The sequence below is a fragment of the Lineus longissimus genome, chromosome 10 (assembly GCF_910592395.1).
Source record: "Lineus longissimus chromosome 10, tnLinLong1.2, whole genome shotgun sequence".
NCBI lineage: Eukaryota > Metazoa > Nemertea > Pilidiophora > Heteronemertea > Lineidae > Lineus > Lineus longissimus.
Window position 1 is genome coordinate 15,039,216 of NC_088317.1, and position 16,077 is coordinate 15,055,292.

Sequence of the window (16,077 nt, forward strand, 5' to 3'; positions counted from 1 at the left end):
AGGTATCTTGCGACAAGGTACTCATCACGCTGACACTGACAATGTGCGTAAAATTGATGGGAAAACCGATCCCTATGCCGAACTGTTAGAAGAGTTCAAAGATATATTCGAAGGGCATGGTCACATCAATGACTATGTTCATAAGGTTACGATAGATCCGAAAGTTGAGCCTGTCGCTCAACGTCTCCGCAGAAAACCTTATGCAATGGATGAAGCCATTGATAAGGAAGTGCAGAAGATGGTAGACATTGGTGTTATTGAAGGAATAGAAGAGGGATCTGAATGGGTCTCTAATCTGATTGCCATCCCCAAAAAGGACAAGAACGAAGTACGAATTTGTTGTGACCTACGTGAGGCCAACAAAGCTGTAATCAGGGAGCCTTATCCTTCGCCTAGGGTTGAGGACATACTTGCTAAGCTTGAAGGCGCCAAGGTTTTTGCAAAACTTGACGCCAAGAAGGCTCTCTGGCAAATTGACCTTCACCCCGAGTCAAGGTCATTGACCACTTTTATCACCAAAAGAGGGACTTACCGTTATAAAAGGGTACCATTTGGTTTGGCTTCGAGCAGCGATGCATTCCAGAAGGCAATGGAGAACATATTCGGTGATATTGACGGTGTGATGATGGAGTGCGATGATATGATCCTGTATGCCGAGAACGATGAGAAACTGTTAGAAATCTTGCGAAAGGTGTTCCAGAGATGCCGAGATCGGGGAGTAGTTCTGAACAGGAACAAGGTTGAACTTGGACTCAAATGTGTCGAGGTTGTAGGACATTTGATGAGCCCTGATGGTGTCAGACCATCGCGTTCAAAAATCCGTGCTGTGGTGGATGCGCCCCCACCAAAGACTGCGAGTGAACTGCGTTCATTCTTAGGTACATGCGGGTATGTACAAAAGTTCATTGAGGACTATGCAAATATCTGTGAACCACTGCGTAGATTGTTGAAAAAAGACAATGAGTGGGTTTGGGGTGATGAACAAGAACAGGCATTTGTAAAGCTGAAAGAAGCTATCAGTAAGCAGCCATGCCTAGCTTATTACAAACTAGGTGCCCCTACTACTTTGATCACAGATGCGAGCCCTGTAGGCCTAGGTTGTATACTCCTGCAACGACAGAGTGATGGTGATTTGAAGCCAGTAGCCTACGCGAGCCGGTCGCTTAGCGACACTGAAAGGAGATACTCCCAGATGGAAAGGGAAGCCTTAGGATGTGTATGGGGAATTGAGTATTTTCGAAACTATGTCTGGGGTTTGAAATTCAAACTGTTAACAGATCATCGCCCTTTGATATACATGTTCAACCCGACAGTGTCGACAATCGTACCCCCTCGTGTGCAAAGGTTACTCTGGCGACTACAGGCTTATGACTATGAGATCGAGTACATAGTTGGTAAGAGAAATTGGGCCGATTGTTTCTCTAGAATGCCGCTACCAGCGAAGAGTAAAGAGAAAAACAGAGACTCATTAAATTTTGTAGATGATAACATTTTGAGCATTGTGGATATTGCTGTTGGTCCCTTGGAAGCCATTACCATTGATAATTTGAAAGCTGAGTCAGCTCAAGATGAAGCCATTCAGAAGGTGCATAGCTATATTTGTTCAGGTTGGCCAGAGAAACTTGATGTTGAGGTAGAACCCTACTACAAGTACAGACATGAGTTGAGTACACTTGATACTTTGGTTTTGAGAGGCCAGCGTATAGTCGTACCTACTGCCCTGCGTGGCAAGGTTTTGAGTATTGCACATGAGACGCACCCAGGCATTGTGCGTACCAAGATTTTCTTGAGGCTTCGATTTTTCTGGCCTGGTTTGGACAGAGAAGTTGAGAATCTGATATCGAATTGTACAGCTTGTACATTCAACCAGCCATTGGTGCATGATAGTCCATTGAAACCTTCAGAACTACCTGAAAAACTATGGCAGAAAGTTGCCATAGATATTTTCGGTCCGATCAAAGGTGAATACCTGATGACATTGATGGATTATCATTCATCCTGGCCAGAGGCCATAGTTTTGCCTGATACCTCATCTGAGACCATTATTGTGAAATTGGCAGAGTTGTTTGCAAGGTTAGGTTTTCCAGAGCAATTATTGTCAGACAATGGCCAACATCTGATTGGTCATAAGGTAGAGACATTCCTGAAGTCATGTGGGATAAAACACCTTCGTAGTAGCCCATATTACCCCTGTGGAAATGGCAAGGTGGAGCGATTTCATCGCTACTTGAAAAAGTGTCTGAAAGCCGCTGTGACTACTGGCAAGTATTGGCAATTAGAATTGCCAAAGATTTTGATGTCTTATAGGTCGACACCCCACCCTGCTTCTGGAAAGTCTCCATCATTGTTACTATTTGGTCGTGAAATGAGGACAAAACTCCCAATCTTGGAGCAAAGTGTTAGTAAACCTCCTCATCAAGAGCATTATGATGCATATGCCCAGAAAATGAAAAAGTACGCTGATGAGAAACGTCATGCTCAGATGAATGACTTGAAAGTTGGTGACATAGTGTATGTCTCATGCTCAGATGAATGACTTGAAAGTTGGTGACATAGTGTATGTCTCATGCTCAGATGAATGACTTGAAAGTTGGTGACATAGTGTATGTCTCATGCTCAGATGAATGACTTGAAAGTTGGTGACATAGTGTATGTAGCAAACATGTTGAAAGGAGGAAAGTTGGATACTAGATACAGCCAAGTGAAACATGTTATTGTTGGTGCAAAGGCAGAAAATACCTTTGAGGTTGTGAATGTAGAGACTGGAAAATCGTATGTAAGAAATGCAAAGTTTCTGAGAAAAGTACCCCTTGTAGACAAGGATGATTGGAAATTTGAGGAAAATGAAGAACCCAGAGTTCAAAAGATTCCTGAGTTGGTAAATGTTGAGCAGAATCCTGGTGTAAGAATGGACAAGCCATGTGAAAGTAGAACCTCAGTTGAGAAAGATCCAGTGATTGTAGATTCTGATTTTGTACAGCCAACTGTCCAGCGTCCTAGATCAGAGGTGATTTCTACTCCTGCTGTCACAAGCAAGTGTGGTAGAACTGTTAAACCCAATCCAAAATATAATGATTTTGTGTCTTAGATATTCTATATTTGTATACATGTACTAGGACATTTATTTGTATTCTATTCTACAGAGACAATTTTGTGTGAATGTTCAAGATGTGATTGTTGGTATTGTTCCTACACACTGTATTGTGTACATTTGGCTTAGTATTTGCTACAGTTTAAGGTTTAGAGTTTATCATGTTTATGGTTTATCAGTTTTGAAGTCTAAAATTTTAAGAGTACTAAAATTCAGAAAAGGAGGAGTTTGTAGTGTCTTATGTGAAACTATTGAGTGAGACCTGTAACATGATTATTATGTAAAACTGTTATGTGAGACAAGAACCGGAACCGGAAGTGTACTGATGAAAACGTGATTAAAACTAAAGAAGATTATCGTAATTAAATCTATCTTCATCTCTTAATTAGAGGACGAAGACACAACACACACCCTCCTTTTCCTATTCCTGGATCCGCCCCTGATAGGATAAACAGATTTTCGAGAGTTGGTGTGTACTAACATTGTCACTAACTTTAATCTCCATGGGGACTAATCCACAGCAATAACTGACAACACAAAATGTATTGTATCCAAGATGTGTTTCCTGTACACGCAAACGTAGATACTGACCAGACCATAACTGCAACCAACGTGCAGAGCTGTGCGTAGGATCAAAAAATGTGGTTTTGGTTGGATGCTTGTAAGTTACATGTACACTGCGCAGGGCATACATCAATTGTGATTGGGACCGTACCTAACAAAGGAACAATATTATACATTTTCCCTCTGCGGTACATTTCTGAGAGTATACAGCATGAAGTGTTTCTGCTTTTTCTCTGAATTTGCTTATTCAGAGAGCGGGTGCAAAAAAGTGTTCATAGAACAATAAAAAATATTGTGTTTTACAGCCTACATGTACACATGCGGGGTGGGGGGGGGGGTCATACTAATTTCACCTAGAATACAGTTTTCATAAACATATTTATGCCCACTTTTTTTTGGGGGGGGGTGTACTGGTACACAGCAGAACAATTTTAGGGCACATAATTTTACCCTTTTATACTCTCATTTAATCTAGAGAATTCAAAGACCCAGCAGTTCTTGGTCTAAACCTGGATGAACTAGGCCTCGTGTTCAAAGTATTACGCCTCGTGGAACTTGTACTAGGCCTTGTCAAATGTGTTAAACAATTTGGAGATTCATCTAGCGGATTTATAAAAGAGTCGGTCGACTCATCATCTTCTTCAATATCTTTATATGTTACTTGGCTAATTCTGCGGTCTGATAACTGTAGCCCGTACTTTCGCAGGCGCATCATGTAGTCGGAGTTGTACTGGCCACCGGTGTAGTCCATGAATCTTTTGTAGTCCGTTTGTAGCTCCTGAAAAAAGACGATTACGTTTTCAATCAGAACTTTCACATAATCCAGGTTTGGGCCAGGCCTGCACCGGCTAAAACATGTCTCAAGACAATGTACCGGTACCAAAGCTAGACTTAACCTCTTGAATCACGGTGACCGACCAGTCGGTCATTTGGAAATAACGTTTTTTGCCAACGACCGACAGGTCGGTCTCAGTGAGATGGGACGCTAGTTTATTGCTTGTCTTAGCGTGTTTGATGTACAGTAGGGTCAGTTAGAACATGACTGGATAGATGGCGCCTCGGTAGCGGACTTTGGCGGTTGTATGCGGGCGCTATACATCGTGAAAGTCAGACCCAATTTCGCAACCACGTGACCATCCTGGGATCCCGGGATTTTCAAGTTTTGGGATTAAAGAGGTTAACTACCAATAGAAACCATACCCAACTAAACTGCTTCATGTATAACTCGATAGAACAAGACTAAGAGATAATACTTATGACTTCGATAATTTGTTTGATACTGGAACTATTTTTGAACATGTTATAACCTGACTTAACGGTCCACAAGTTAGGCATTGTCTCACTGCTATCAGTTGATCAGCTCAGATAAATGGCTAAGATGCCATTGCTGTGGGATGGAGTTGCCGATGCAATGGAGTTGAGATCAGTACGCCAAGAAACTGATAATCTATTGGGAGATATTTTGGCAGGGGTGATTTGCCGATGCATTTGAAGTGGAGCCTGGCCGACTGGTGATGACCAGTAATATATAAGCAACCCGCAAACCCGTCGTCAACTGATTGACACCCCGCTGTAGATCAAGAATTCAAGATTTATTTCAGGAGTCATTAGCACTTACAAAAAAGTCTCGTTCCAGCCTCATCTTATGGTCAAGTTCTCGCTTATACTTTTTTGTCAAAATATCGTATCTGAAAAGCCGAAAGAAAATTCATGAAAGCGCAGACATCAAAAAGCAACCATCATAATATGTCACACCACTGGAGGATAAGTGCTCTGCACCATTTCTAATAAATGAGGTGCACCACTCTAAAAGATATTTCCCCAATTCACGTTCGATGGTGCACTTGCAAAATAAAATGCTGGTTAAAATTTCACAGTTGAGAGGAGTGTATGGTGATGCCTTGATAAAACTGATGATGATTCTCCATCTTCCCACAACAGGCCTTTGTATCACTTCTTAAAAATATTCTAAATCAAAGCCCTGGTGAAATTACATGATTTGGGAAGATTACATTTCTGCACATATAACATTGTCACACCGCTGTCCCATCAGAATGATGGCTTCAGATTGGGCAACGAATTTCTGACTACCACATGCTTGTGTATAAGGTACCATTCAGCAGGGCTTATAGTGAGTGTGTTTGAGAAACAACCAAAGGCTTTCTATGGGAGGATGATGAAACTCCAACATTTTAGAAATTTGCAATGCACACACCGGACAGAGTAGAGTGTAGACAAAATTTACCTCTCTGCACATGAACTGTTGTCTATGAATAGGTTTTAAAGGGTGTAACCACTTGAGCGCGCGATACTTTTTGTGCCAAAACATCACCCCTGCGATCTATACGCCGACAGAAACAGTTCAGACATTCAGCGAATCAATACCAAGCCATAACCTCGTCCATATGTACCATCAATTGTACAGTAGACACACATGGAATAATGTACAGAAATCTGCGTGTATGGAAGCACTCAGCCGGTTCGTCACAGGGTTTTTTTGCGCGCCATTACCTCGTCCGTATGTACCAAAAATTGTACAGTAGATACACATGGAATAATGTACAGAAACTGCGGGTATATGGACGCGTATAGACGCTCTCCACGGTCAAGTGGTTAAAGAAGGTCCATGTCGTCAGAGATTTGGACCACATGCTTAAAACATATGTGGCATTTTGAGGAGAAGGGCGCTACCACTGCCAGCGTGTGGACAGATTTGATAAGTGTCATGAACGTCAGAGGTTAGATGAAACGGGGACCATGCAATATAACAGTACCTCCTATTGAGTTCATCAGTCTCCTGTTGATGTAGGACAGCTACCCTTGCTGCCTCTTCAGCTGCATCTTGTTGACATTTGGCAATCGTTGCTTCAACTGTAGCTTGTAAACGCTGCTGGAACTTTATCTGAAAACAGAAGGATCGAATTTATAATAGAAAAATCGTCCTCTTTTTCTAATGAAAGTTTTGAACATGATCTCAGAGCAGTGTCCTCTACTCATCTACTGCCTGCCAGTCCACCAGACCAAGTTCACCTATACCACTACAGTTAGCTTCAGAAGTAAATGTCCACATCCTTTAAGGCTGCTGCTTTTATGAAAAAAATTTGTGTTACCATACGAGGCACTGGTAGATTACAGTCCAGTTTACCACCATTTGTTGTCAGCAATCTAACAAATGTTGGCATTGGTACAAGTTAGGGTTTAATTTCTACACCTCTCACCTTTTGAGCGTGTAGAGCCTCCGCTATGGCCCTCTCCCTCTCCAAGGCAAACTCGTTTCGTAATTTTTTGGAGTAGGTTGCCAGGGCATCCTTTATTGCCTCCTCCTTCAATCGTTCACACTCCTCCCACTGAGCCTGCAGAGCCTCCTGTTTTTCCTTCTCACATTTTCTTAAGAGTTCTCGGACCCGTTCTTCTTCTAACTTATCCCTTTGTTCATTGACTTTCTTGGCTAACTTGGTGTAATACTGAATACAAACAAAATATTCTTGGGTTATGTTAAAGGGGGACTATAGGCAGGGAAGGATATTCATCCAGGTTTTGGGGTGATAGGCCTATAAAAATTCTCGTCAGACCTCATTGGTTGGAATCGTGATTTTGGGTAATCCTACATATGTAATGGGCGGGCAAGAAATATATGATCTGGTCTTATACAGCCGAATTAAGAGTATATTAGAATGTATGCTTGGACTTTTTACCACATCATGTGAGTGAGGCATGCAACTGCAAGCTGTTTTGCTTTCAGAACAAAAACTGTTTATTCTTGGCTGAATTATGCAAAGACTTTCCTTTCATTAAGAATTAAAGCTACCTGTCTTGATCTCCATCTCAGACAGCCTAATCCTATCCCAAGGCAAAATAGCATTGGAGTTTACAAAGAAAAGTAAAGAGATCTTCTAAGCTTTTAATTTTCAATTGATAAAGCCTACAATATGTGAATTGTAATGCCAGGGGATAATGTGAGCGTTATCAAACGGATCCTAATTGGATCATCGGAATTTAGATTTCTATACCGTGACAGAAAGATTTGCTGGGTGACATCTCAAAGCGGGACAAGGGGACTGTGTACTGTAAGTGAAGCTGGACGCCTTTTTGGATAGACAACTAACACATGATACTGTCTGCTTGTCCCCAACTGAATACTACCCGTAACCAGAGTCTTAGTAATTTGTATAGAAAGACTCTGCCGTAACTCAACTGTAACTTATTTTCCAAAGTAACATTCTTGATGCATTTTCATGCCAATATCAAGGAAAAGTAGATCAACAGGTAGCATCTTTCATTAGTTTCAATGGAAATGCACCTCTTTTGAAAAGATGCAAGAGTTATTTTGGAAATTTACCCTCTTTTTACATTTTTTTGGAAATTTCACACCCAAGTTTTGAACTGAAAATGACCCCTTCCCGAAACAATTGGAGTGATCCCGGGGCCCAAAACATGCAAAAACTAAAGCATCAATAACATGAATACTTTCTTAATTCTTACCAACTTCTGAGCATCCAAAGCCCTTTGTTTATCATCTTCAAGTTCATGCCTTAGCCGTTTCATGGCGGCACGAAGTTCTCGAGCTGCACGCTTTTCAGCTGCTTCCACTGCATCGTCAATCTCCTTCTGTCGATCATCCTTCTTATTGGTGAATACTTTGGAGAGAACATCACTGCCTACCGCTAAAAAAGAAAAGTAAAGAAACATGTTGGTTAAAAGGCCTACCACTACCAGTACTATAGTACAGCGTTCAATCAAATATTGAAATTTGTAATTGAATTTGAGAAAATATGAAAATTGCGTAGGCCTATTATTCATAACACATGCAAAACTTGGCTTCACAGTCGCAGAAAAAGTGATAGAAAAAAAAAGGCCGCGGCTATTCTTACGACGATCCCTAATGCATTTTACATACAAACTACTGGTTATTCTTACGACGATCCTTTTCACCTTTTTGGGCCTTAATCCTAACCCTGACGCTCACCCTGACCCTAACACTTACTCCTAGCGCCAACCCTAACCCTAACCCTTCCTTTACACTAGTCTTATCTCCCTAGATCCTCAGTTTAATCTCTAAAATCGCCTAAATCCTAAGTTACGACTAGTCGTAAGAAGAGCCACTTTGAAAAAAAAACCAAAAGGGAGAGAGGAAAATTCTTACTCATCACATTTTCATGTCCAACACGTTGAGTTGTGAGCGTGGTCTTATTCAACATGCGTGATAAGTGATCCAGGGGATCCCTCGTCTTCCTGAGAACTATTGTTGACATCTTAAAAGCGTTGTTTTATGAGTATTTTGAGAATAAACAAGAGAAAAATCGAAAAACCCTTGACCGGAAGTTTACATGTTGCCTGGTGAAATCAGCGCCTCTATCTGTGGAAGGAGTAACTAATTAAAGGGACTATTATTGTATATTTTTATTCAGGCAGTGCAGTGACATGGGACTATGTTTGTTGTATGTTATTCCAATATAGGCTAGATCCACTAAGCCCATCTTTTGTCAGCCTCGGCGGACTTAAGCCTAGCAATGTAATTATATGAGTAAGACATGGCTTGCATTGCCAACATGTATACCCGGCATGTATATAGGTTTAAAGGGACAACTAAGGAGATATGGCCAGAGCCCTCTATCAAAACCTGTGTACATTACGTGTACATTGTTGTGCATAACTTTTGGTAAAAAAGTACACCTTGGACCAATCAATCTGCACAAAATTTTATATGTGTCAAGAAGAACCCTTTGCCAATAGCATAATAAAGTTTAAAAACATTCCAATACCGATTGCCTGAGAAAAAAAGATTTCCGTACACCATATCCATCAAAACGTCACTGGCGCATTGATATGGCTCTGTCAAAATACAAGTTCTAAACTGACCAGTGAGACCACAGTTTCTTAAATATATTATCAAAAAGCATATTTCGGTGCTGGCCTGACTCTGTAGATTAAGAATCAACCACAGATTGAGAATTAATTCCACTTTGGTCCATCCCAGCCATGTATTTACCACAACTTGACATTTTGTGCCACACTTCCGGTCGTGGATGAATACATGTCTCTGCCCATATGATTTGTTTGGTTTGAGACAAGACCACTAATGAATATTCATAGGTTGGAGGGGGGGGTGGTTCAAATTTGGAGTAAAAATGGCCGATATGGGTAAAAATGTCCACTTGTGTCAAACTTGTCTATCTTAAAAAAAGTTTCCGTGGTCAATCAGCAATTTAAATCGCACCAGTTACTCGCAAGACTAACCCGTATATCATATCCGAATTTCAGTTTCACTACTTGACGCATTCTTTGATGCGTCGCGGTCAAACATTGACAATTTAACTGCTAAAAGGCTTAAAAAATCAATTGTGGTCTTGTCTCGTTTTTCGTACAAAATTGCTTCCAGCAGGACCGTGGTTTCTCCAAGAAGAATCAACAATGTACTCTATAGAAACAGGGGCGCAGCTAGCCCTTGGTCGCGGGGGGGGGGGGGGGGGGGGGGGTGTCGCTTGAAATTCATATAAGTCATGTCCAAAATCATTTTATCTCATGCAAAAAAACATTTATCGTGGTAGGCTATGTAATGTTTTGACTCTATACATTATCGGTTGTGGTCCAGTCAGATAGGGAGCAGCCAGTCCAAAGGTCCCTGGTAAAAGCACGCCAGCGTCCCCGAGTTAGCTACGATCAAACCCCCCCCCCCCTCCCCCTTTAAAACTTTCAGTCTACGATTTTATTCTGAATTTTTTTTCTTTTGTCTTCAAAATATTGACGAGGGTTTAAACGAAACCATGCTTATGCTCGTTATTCCCTGGGGAACAATTTCCATACCGCAAATAGTTATCTTGATGGCATATACTTTTGAAAGACTTGGGTGCGTATCCCAACATAGCTCCCCACAATCATATTGATCGTCATCCGAAGGAAGTCGGGCCGGGTTAGTGTTTATAGCTTCTCCGTTTTTCTTGCCCTGTACACAAAGGGCCATGCAGATCTACCGGCGTTGTGCGAAAGTCCATCCTTCAGGAAAGGTGGGGGAGAAACCGATGTTCTCCACCGGTAGGTCGGCATGACAAAGGGCCGGAGAAACGACATTGATGCCTGATTTCTCAGGATATTTGATCTTGATCATTATATATACCGGTATGATTTATTGGCGAATTACAAGTCCATACACAAAGGCCCAATCATGAAATGGATTAGGCTTCACAACTAAAAAAACCTACGCATTTCAATTCTACCTAATTATTAAATGGACAACGCCTGTGATGTCTGAAGGGCACGAATATCCCTGCAGATCAAAAACACAACATGGGAGACAAGTACAAAAAAATTGAACTTATCGGCTCCGGGACTTTTGGACGCGTTTGGCTCGTTTCGGCGGAGAAAACCGGTCGCAAATATGCGATCAAGGAGATCCAAGTCTCGGGGATGAGCAGTCGCGACAAGGAGCAAGCGCTCACGGAGGTGTCGGCCTTGGGACGGTGTAAGCATGTGAATATCATCAGATACAAGGAGGCGTTCGTGGACAAGGGGATGCTGAACATCGCAATGGAATACGCGGACGGAGGTAGGGTCACGATTGCTATATTTACGTAACTTGCGTACGTCGTTGTTTTATGGTTGTCATACTTCATCGTTGTCACACGTAAAATTCATGAATATATGATCATTGTTGCCATACGCAGTTTTCAGGAATAGCCTAGTTTATGATTGGCATACGTAACTTTCATGACTAAATCATGAATGACGTTACTTTCATGACTAGTTCATGATTGCCAACTTTCATGAGTAGTTCTTGCTTGTCATAGTACGTAAATTTCATGAATAGTTCTTGATTGCCAACTTTCATGAGTAGTTTTTGCTTGTCAGTACGTAAATTTCATGAATAGTTCATGATTGCCGTACGTAAATGTATCTTCATGAACAGTTCATGGTTTTCACATACGTAACTTTCATGAATACATGTGGTTCATTATTTCCATGGGTAACTTCATGAGGTCATGATTGCAAGTGGTGACTTTCATGAGGAGTTCAAGATTGCCTTTTTTCTTCAGGCGATCTTCATACTAGAATCAAGCAACAAAAGGGTGTCTATTTTGCGGAGCAGGTCGTCCTGGACTGGTACACGCAGATTTGCTTCGGTCTGAGGTACATCCACGGCAGGAACATTCTCCACAGAGGTAGGTACGGTAGACTCGGGCGAAAAAAGTAAAAAATGTCCCCCTGCATAAAGTGTCCGGTCCTATTGTATTCCGACGGACTATTGTACAGGTATGGTTCTATATACACAATGTACATGCTTCCCGAAATTTGTGGCTTGCATTGGAACTAACTTTTTCCCCCTTGTCCGTCATTAAAGGCATTCAAGTGTGTTGGTCAACCATGACTATCTCCTTTGTCCCTCCACCATAAGGCCTAGTTTCCCCTTATGACATCACTATTTCGGACACTCAGCGCCCCATTTCTTGAAAGTGTATAGGTCGTGACTGTTGATAGCTAAGATATCAAAAGCGCTTTAGAGATAGCGCTGTACCTCGGCCATTTGATCCTTGGTCATTTCAAACTCCTACACTCGTCGGTAAGTCACTCCATTGGCAAATTTAAAAAAAGGTTATCCTGCATGGTACACCCTCCCCCCCCCCCCCCCCCCCCAGTCCAGCCAACGCTCCAGTGAGGGGGGGGGTTGAGTCATGTACACCAGTCCTGTACATTTCGTCATCTTTCCATTCAGATCTGAAGACCCAGAACATCTTCCTGACAAACACTGGCACCATCAAGATTGGGGATTTCGGTATAGCGAAGATTCTTCAGGACACCTCTGACCATGCCCGCACCGCTATTGGGACACCTTATTACCTTAGTCCGGAGATTTGCCAACGGAAACCGTATCCTTTGAGTAATGGAGATCAAGAGTAAAGGAGATCAAAATACAATGTTACTTGGATTCTGACCACAAAAGTATATGTGTTTATATGAACGATCCCCACACGAGAACTTCAAATGTTTACTTTCCGAAGCTGAATTTGCTCAGGAACATGGGAGATGCTCGGAGGGGTTGGAGCTGGTTCCTAGGGTTGGTTTCAGAAACTCCAAAGGTATAGTTAGTATGACGATCTCTTGTTTTCCTTCTTCCTTGACCTAATCATTTAGCTATAACCACAAAAGCGACATCTGGGCATCGGGATGTGTTCTCTATGAGCTTACCTGTCTAGTCCACCCGTTCGATGGGATGAACTTCTCTGATCTCGTCCTCAAGATTATGCAAGGGCAATATAAAAGCGTCCCAAGGTAAGTAAGAGAAGGAAGAGTGGATACGGTGCAAGAATACTTCTACAGGGAGAGAGGAAGTGTATCAAGTCGAATGAAGATGGGTTTACGATCACCAGTTGGGCGCGCGGGGCTCAGAACTCTTTCAGACTGCTCGAGAGAAGAGGGCCAGCGTGGATACCAGAGCCACTATCATCTGAAATCAGAATAAGAACTTGTGAAGACAGTATCTTCTCTCGACTGTGACATTTTAAAGTGATCTTATCTGGCTTTCGGCAATTGTAAGAAAATCTCCGAGTGTTGAAGCATAGGTTCTTTTGGAAGTCAACCGGTTTGATAGTTAAAAAATGTTGCAACCTCTTTTCGTTGAGTTTTGATTTACCCATTCGAAAGGATATTGCCGAGGTCAGTCTTAGCATTTTCCTTTTCCTGTTTTGCAATTTCAGCCATTACAGCGCGTTGGTCGAGGACCTCATCTCGATTCTTCTACGAGTAGACGCTACCAAGCGGCCATCAGCTAGACAGATCCTCTGCATCCCCGTGATGCAACCCAATGTGGATGCTTACGTGCATAGGATGCATCATCTCCATGTGAATGTGTGCAACTCTCTGGCAACATTGAACATCTTTGAGAAAAGGAAGGTCCCGGATGCCGAGAAAGGGAAGTGCTATTTTACAGATGATGAAAAAGAGAATGTAAGTTTTCTTCTTCTTCACCTGCTTCTTCTTCTCCACCCCCTCCTCCTCATCCGCTCATTCGTCATCACGTATACTTAGGTTGAGTTACTTCTGTACAGTTCTGATCTCCAGTCATTGGACTTTTGAGCTGTCTTCTGCATTTGCACCCTTTCTTCTTACAGTTCTTTTATAAGTTGTTGCATGGGCAATCCACAAAAATCAGTCATGCTAGCTCGCCTTGTCCTTCTGTTCAAACTTCCTCAAAAACAATTGATTCCCAGTCAGTATTTGGAGTTTTCAAGAAGTTTAATTTTTCGTCTCTAGGTCTCACCAGAAACAAGCACCCTGCCTCCAAAGCGACCAAGAAAATATTCACTGTCGACACCGAAACCTGAAGACGTCATGCGAGACAAGCGGTCTAATTCTGCTGAATCGTCCAAAGAAGTTGTCAAACAAAACAAGGTAAGTAAATTAGACTTCGTATCAAGCAGCAAGGAAAACTGAGTGATTGAATGAAACCTCGAATCAAGCAGTAAATATAGTACGTACAGCATATTACAAAATGGATGAAACTTTAAATCAAGCACCAAAAAAAAACTGGATGAATTAAACTTCGAATCAATCAGCAAAGCAGAACAAGGTACGGGAATGCGGTTCTTGCAGAAGGTACACTCCGGACCGACGTAGTGCACCGGCCTCATCATGTCACCAGGTAAGAAAGACGATCAAGATGACAAAATTGACTGCATAGGAGTCTAGCAGAGGCGGCAGCCTACACATGGCGAAACATCCAAACTTGTGTGACAGGCGAGGCCGAGCTTTCGCTATCAGCACATTAATTGCTTTTTGTTAGAGAGGTGGCGCACCATTTATGACTTAAAGTTCATCGAAGATGTCTCCTAAAATAATGAGTTTAGCCTCGAATTTTCAATCAGTTTCTGACATATATTTACTTTTAGATGAGCGTCAAGAACTCACCAAAGTACAGTCTCTACATGGACATCGTCAAGAAGCGAAGAGAGCAATCCCCTCTCGCTTCGCTACTGCTAAAACCAAAGCGTGACACGCCTGTGAGAGACAAGTCGAAACAAGAACCGCGACTCTCCCTCTTTGTTAATAGTGAGCAAGCCAAGAAGAAAAGAACACCATCCACTGCCAGCCAGTCTTCCCGGGAGTCAGCACAGTCCACTGCTAGTCAGCCCCTGCGGGAGTCGACACAGCCCACTGAGAGTCAGTCTTCGCAAAAGTCAACCAAGGCTTCTGCCAGTCAGTCTTCGTGCGTGTCAACACCATCCTCGGCTACCCAGTCTCTGGGGGAGTCAACCCATGCACTTCCCAAAGCTGGCCAGTCTTCGGGGGAATCAGTGTCCTCTGCTTCACGCGGACAAAGGCAGAATTATGCTGATGGCAGTGTCTTACTTGAAAGAAAACAAGTCAACCAGTCTGTTCCAAGCTTGCCGAAAGCTGTTTCGGAGACCCTAGAGAGAGTTGATAAGGAATTCGAAGCAATAAAGGATCGTGTTCAGTCCCTGAGGAAAAGGAGTCTGAGCGACCATAGAGCTGCCCGCGAGGGTGCAGACAGGCAAACTGAAACTGGTGACGGCACTTGTGATGGGAAACAGGGCACTGAAAAACCTGAGCAGCCGAAGAGATCCAGCAGTCATGATAGGGTGAACAGCTACAAGGATGCCGAGGATACATCCGAGGCTGAAGAGATGGCTCCAAGTGGTGCGACAGACTCTTGCAATCCAGGAAAGGTGGAGTTGTCGAAAGAGCTTCTTCTGCTCGGTAGGAGAGATTCTGCCGGATCAAGGTACACCCAGGACAGCATCACTCAAAGTCGTACTGAGGGAGGTACTGAAGCCAAAGGTGCAACTTCGAACACAGCGACGTCTGCCCGAGTGGTAGGAGAGGAGGGTACGGGATTGCAAGTAGAACTACGGAAAATAGGTAAGAAGCCGAGGCCGACGACAGAGAGTCTGAGGTCCGACAAACGTGGTTGCAAGAAAGACTCCAGGTCTAGAGAGAAGGCTAGAACAGAAACTGGCGAAAAAAGATCGGTTGAAACGGCATTTGGCACCGAAAAACCTCAGGTCTGTGGTAAGACTTATAAGGTCGACATGAGTAGCTCAATGTTTGAGAGGGCTGGACGTGGCAGGACGTACGACTTGGACAGGAGCGGGAACGAGACAGATAGCAGTGCTCCTAATCTCCCCACGGTCATCTTCCGCAGTGAAAGTAAGTTATTTTCTCTTCATCCATTTTAACTCAAGAGATTGATTGGCAGTCTCGTCGTATAAAAAGGAAAATGAGTGAGGACCCCTCTTAAAGAAAAATGTTATCTTACTGCATTGTAACGACGAGTGTTCACCTCCAGCCATACCCTGGTAATTTATTCAGTCAGCATATATGTACATGTAGTTGTCAGCGTGTTTTTTTTCGCCAAAAATGAGCTCAAATCTATCCCTCCTATTCAGTACCGGAACCTCCAGCGATCTCGC

General features: G+C 42.7%; 2 protein-coding genes across 2 annotated transcripts; one reads left to right on the forward strand and one right to left on the reverse strand.

Annotated features, from left to right (window-relative positions):
- Positions 1-17: 17 nt before the first annotated feature.
- On the reverse strand, positions 18-8,982 carry LOC135494961 (coiled-coil domain-containing protein 91-like). Its single transcript, XM_064783330.1, has 6 exons — positions 8,799-8,982; positions 8,138-8,319; positions 6,874-7,119; positions 6,430-6,557; positions 5,274-5,343; positions 18-4,433 (listed from the first exon to the last, which is right to left on the reverse strand). The coding sequence occupies exons 1-6, from the start codon at positions 8,905-8,907 to the stop codon at positions 4,122-4,124; spliced, it is 1,047 nt and encodes a 348-aa protein (XP_064639400.1). The 5' UTR covers positions 8,908-8,982; the 3' UTR covers positions 18-4,121.
- A 1,957-nt stretch (positions 8,983-10,939) lies between these two features.
- Positions 10,940-15,599, forward strand: LOC135494375 (probable serine/threonine-protein kinase nek3). The gene is made up of 8 exons (XM_064782295.1): positions 10,940-11,198; positions 11,686-11,811; positions 12,363-12,516; positions 12,782-12,919; positions 13,345-13,594; positions 13,901-14,038; positions 14,536-15,493; positions 15,583-15,599. Exons 1-8 carry the CDS (start codon positions 10,940-10,942, stop codon positions 15,597-15,599), a joined length of 2,040 nt encoding a protein of 679 aa, XP_064638365.1.
- The last annotated feature ends 478 nt before the right edge of the window (positions 15,600-16,077 follow it).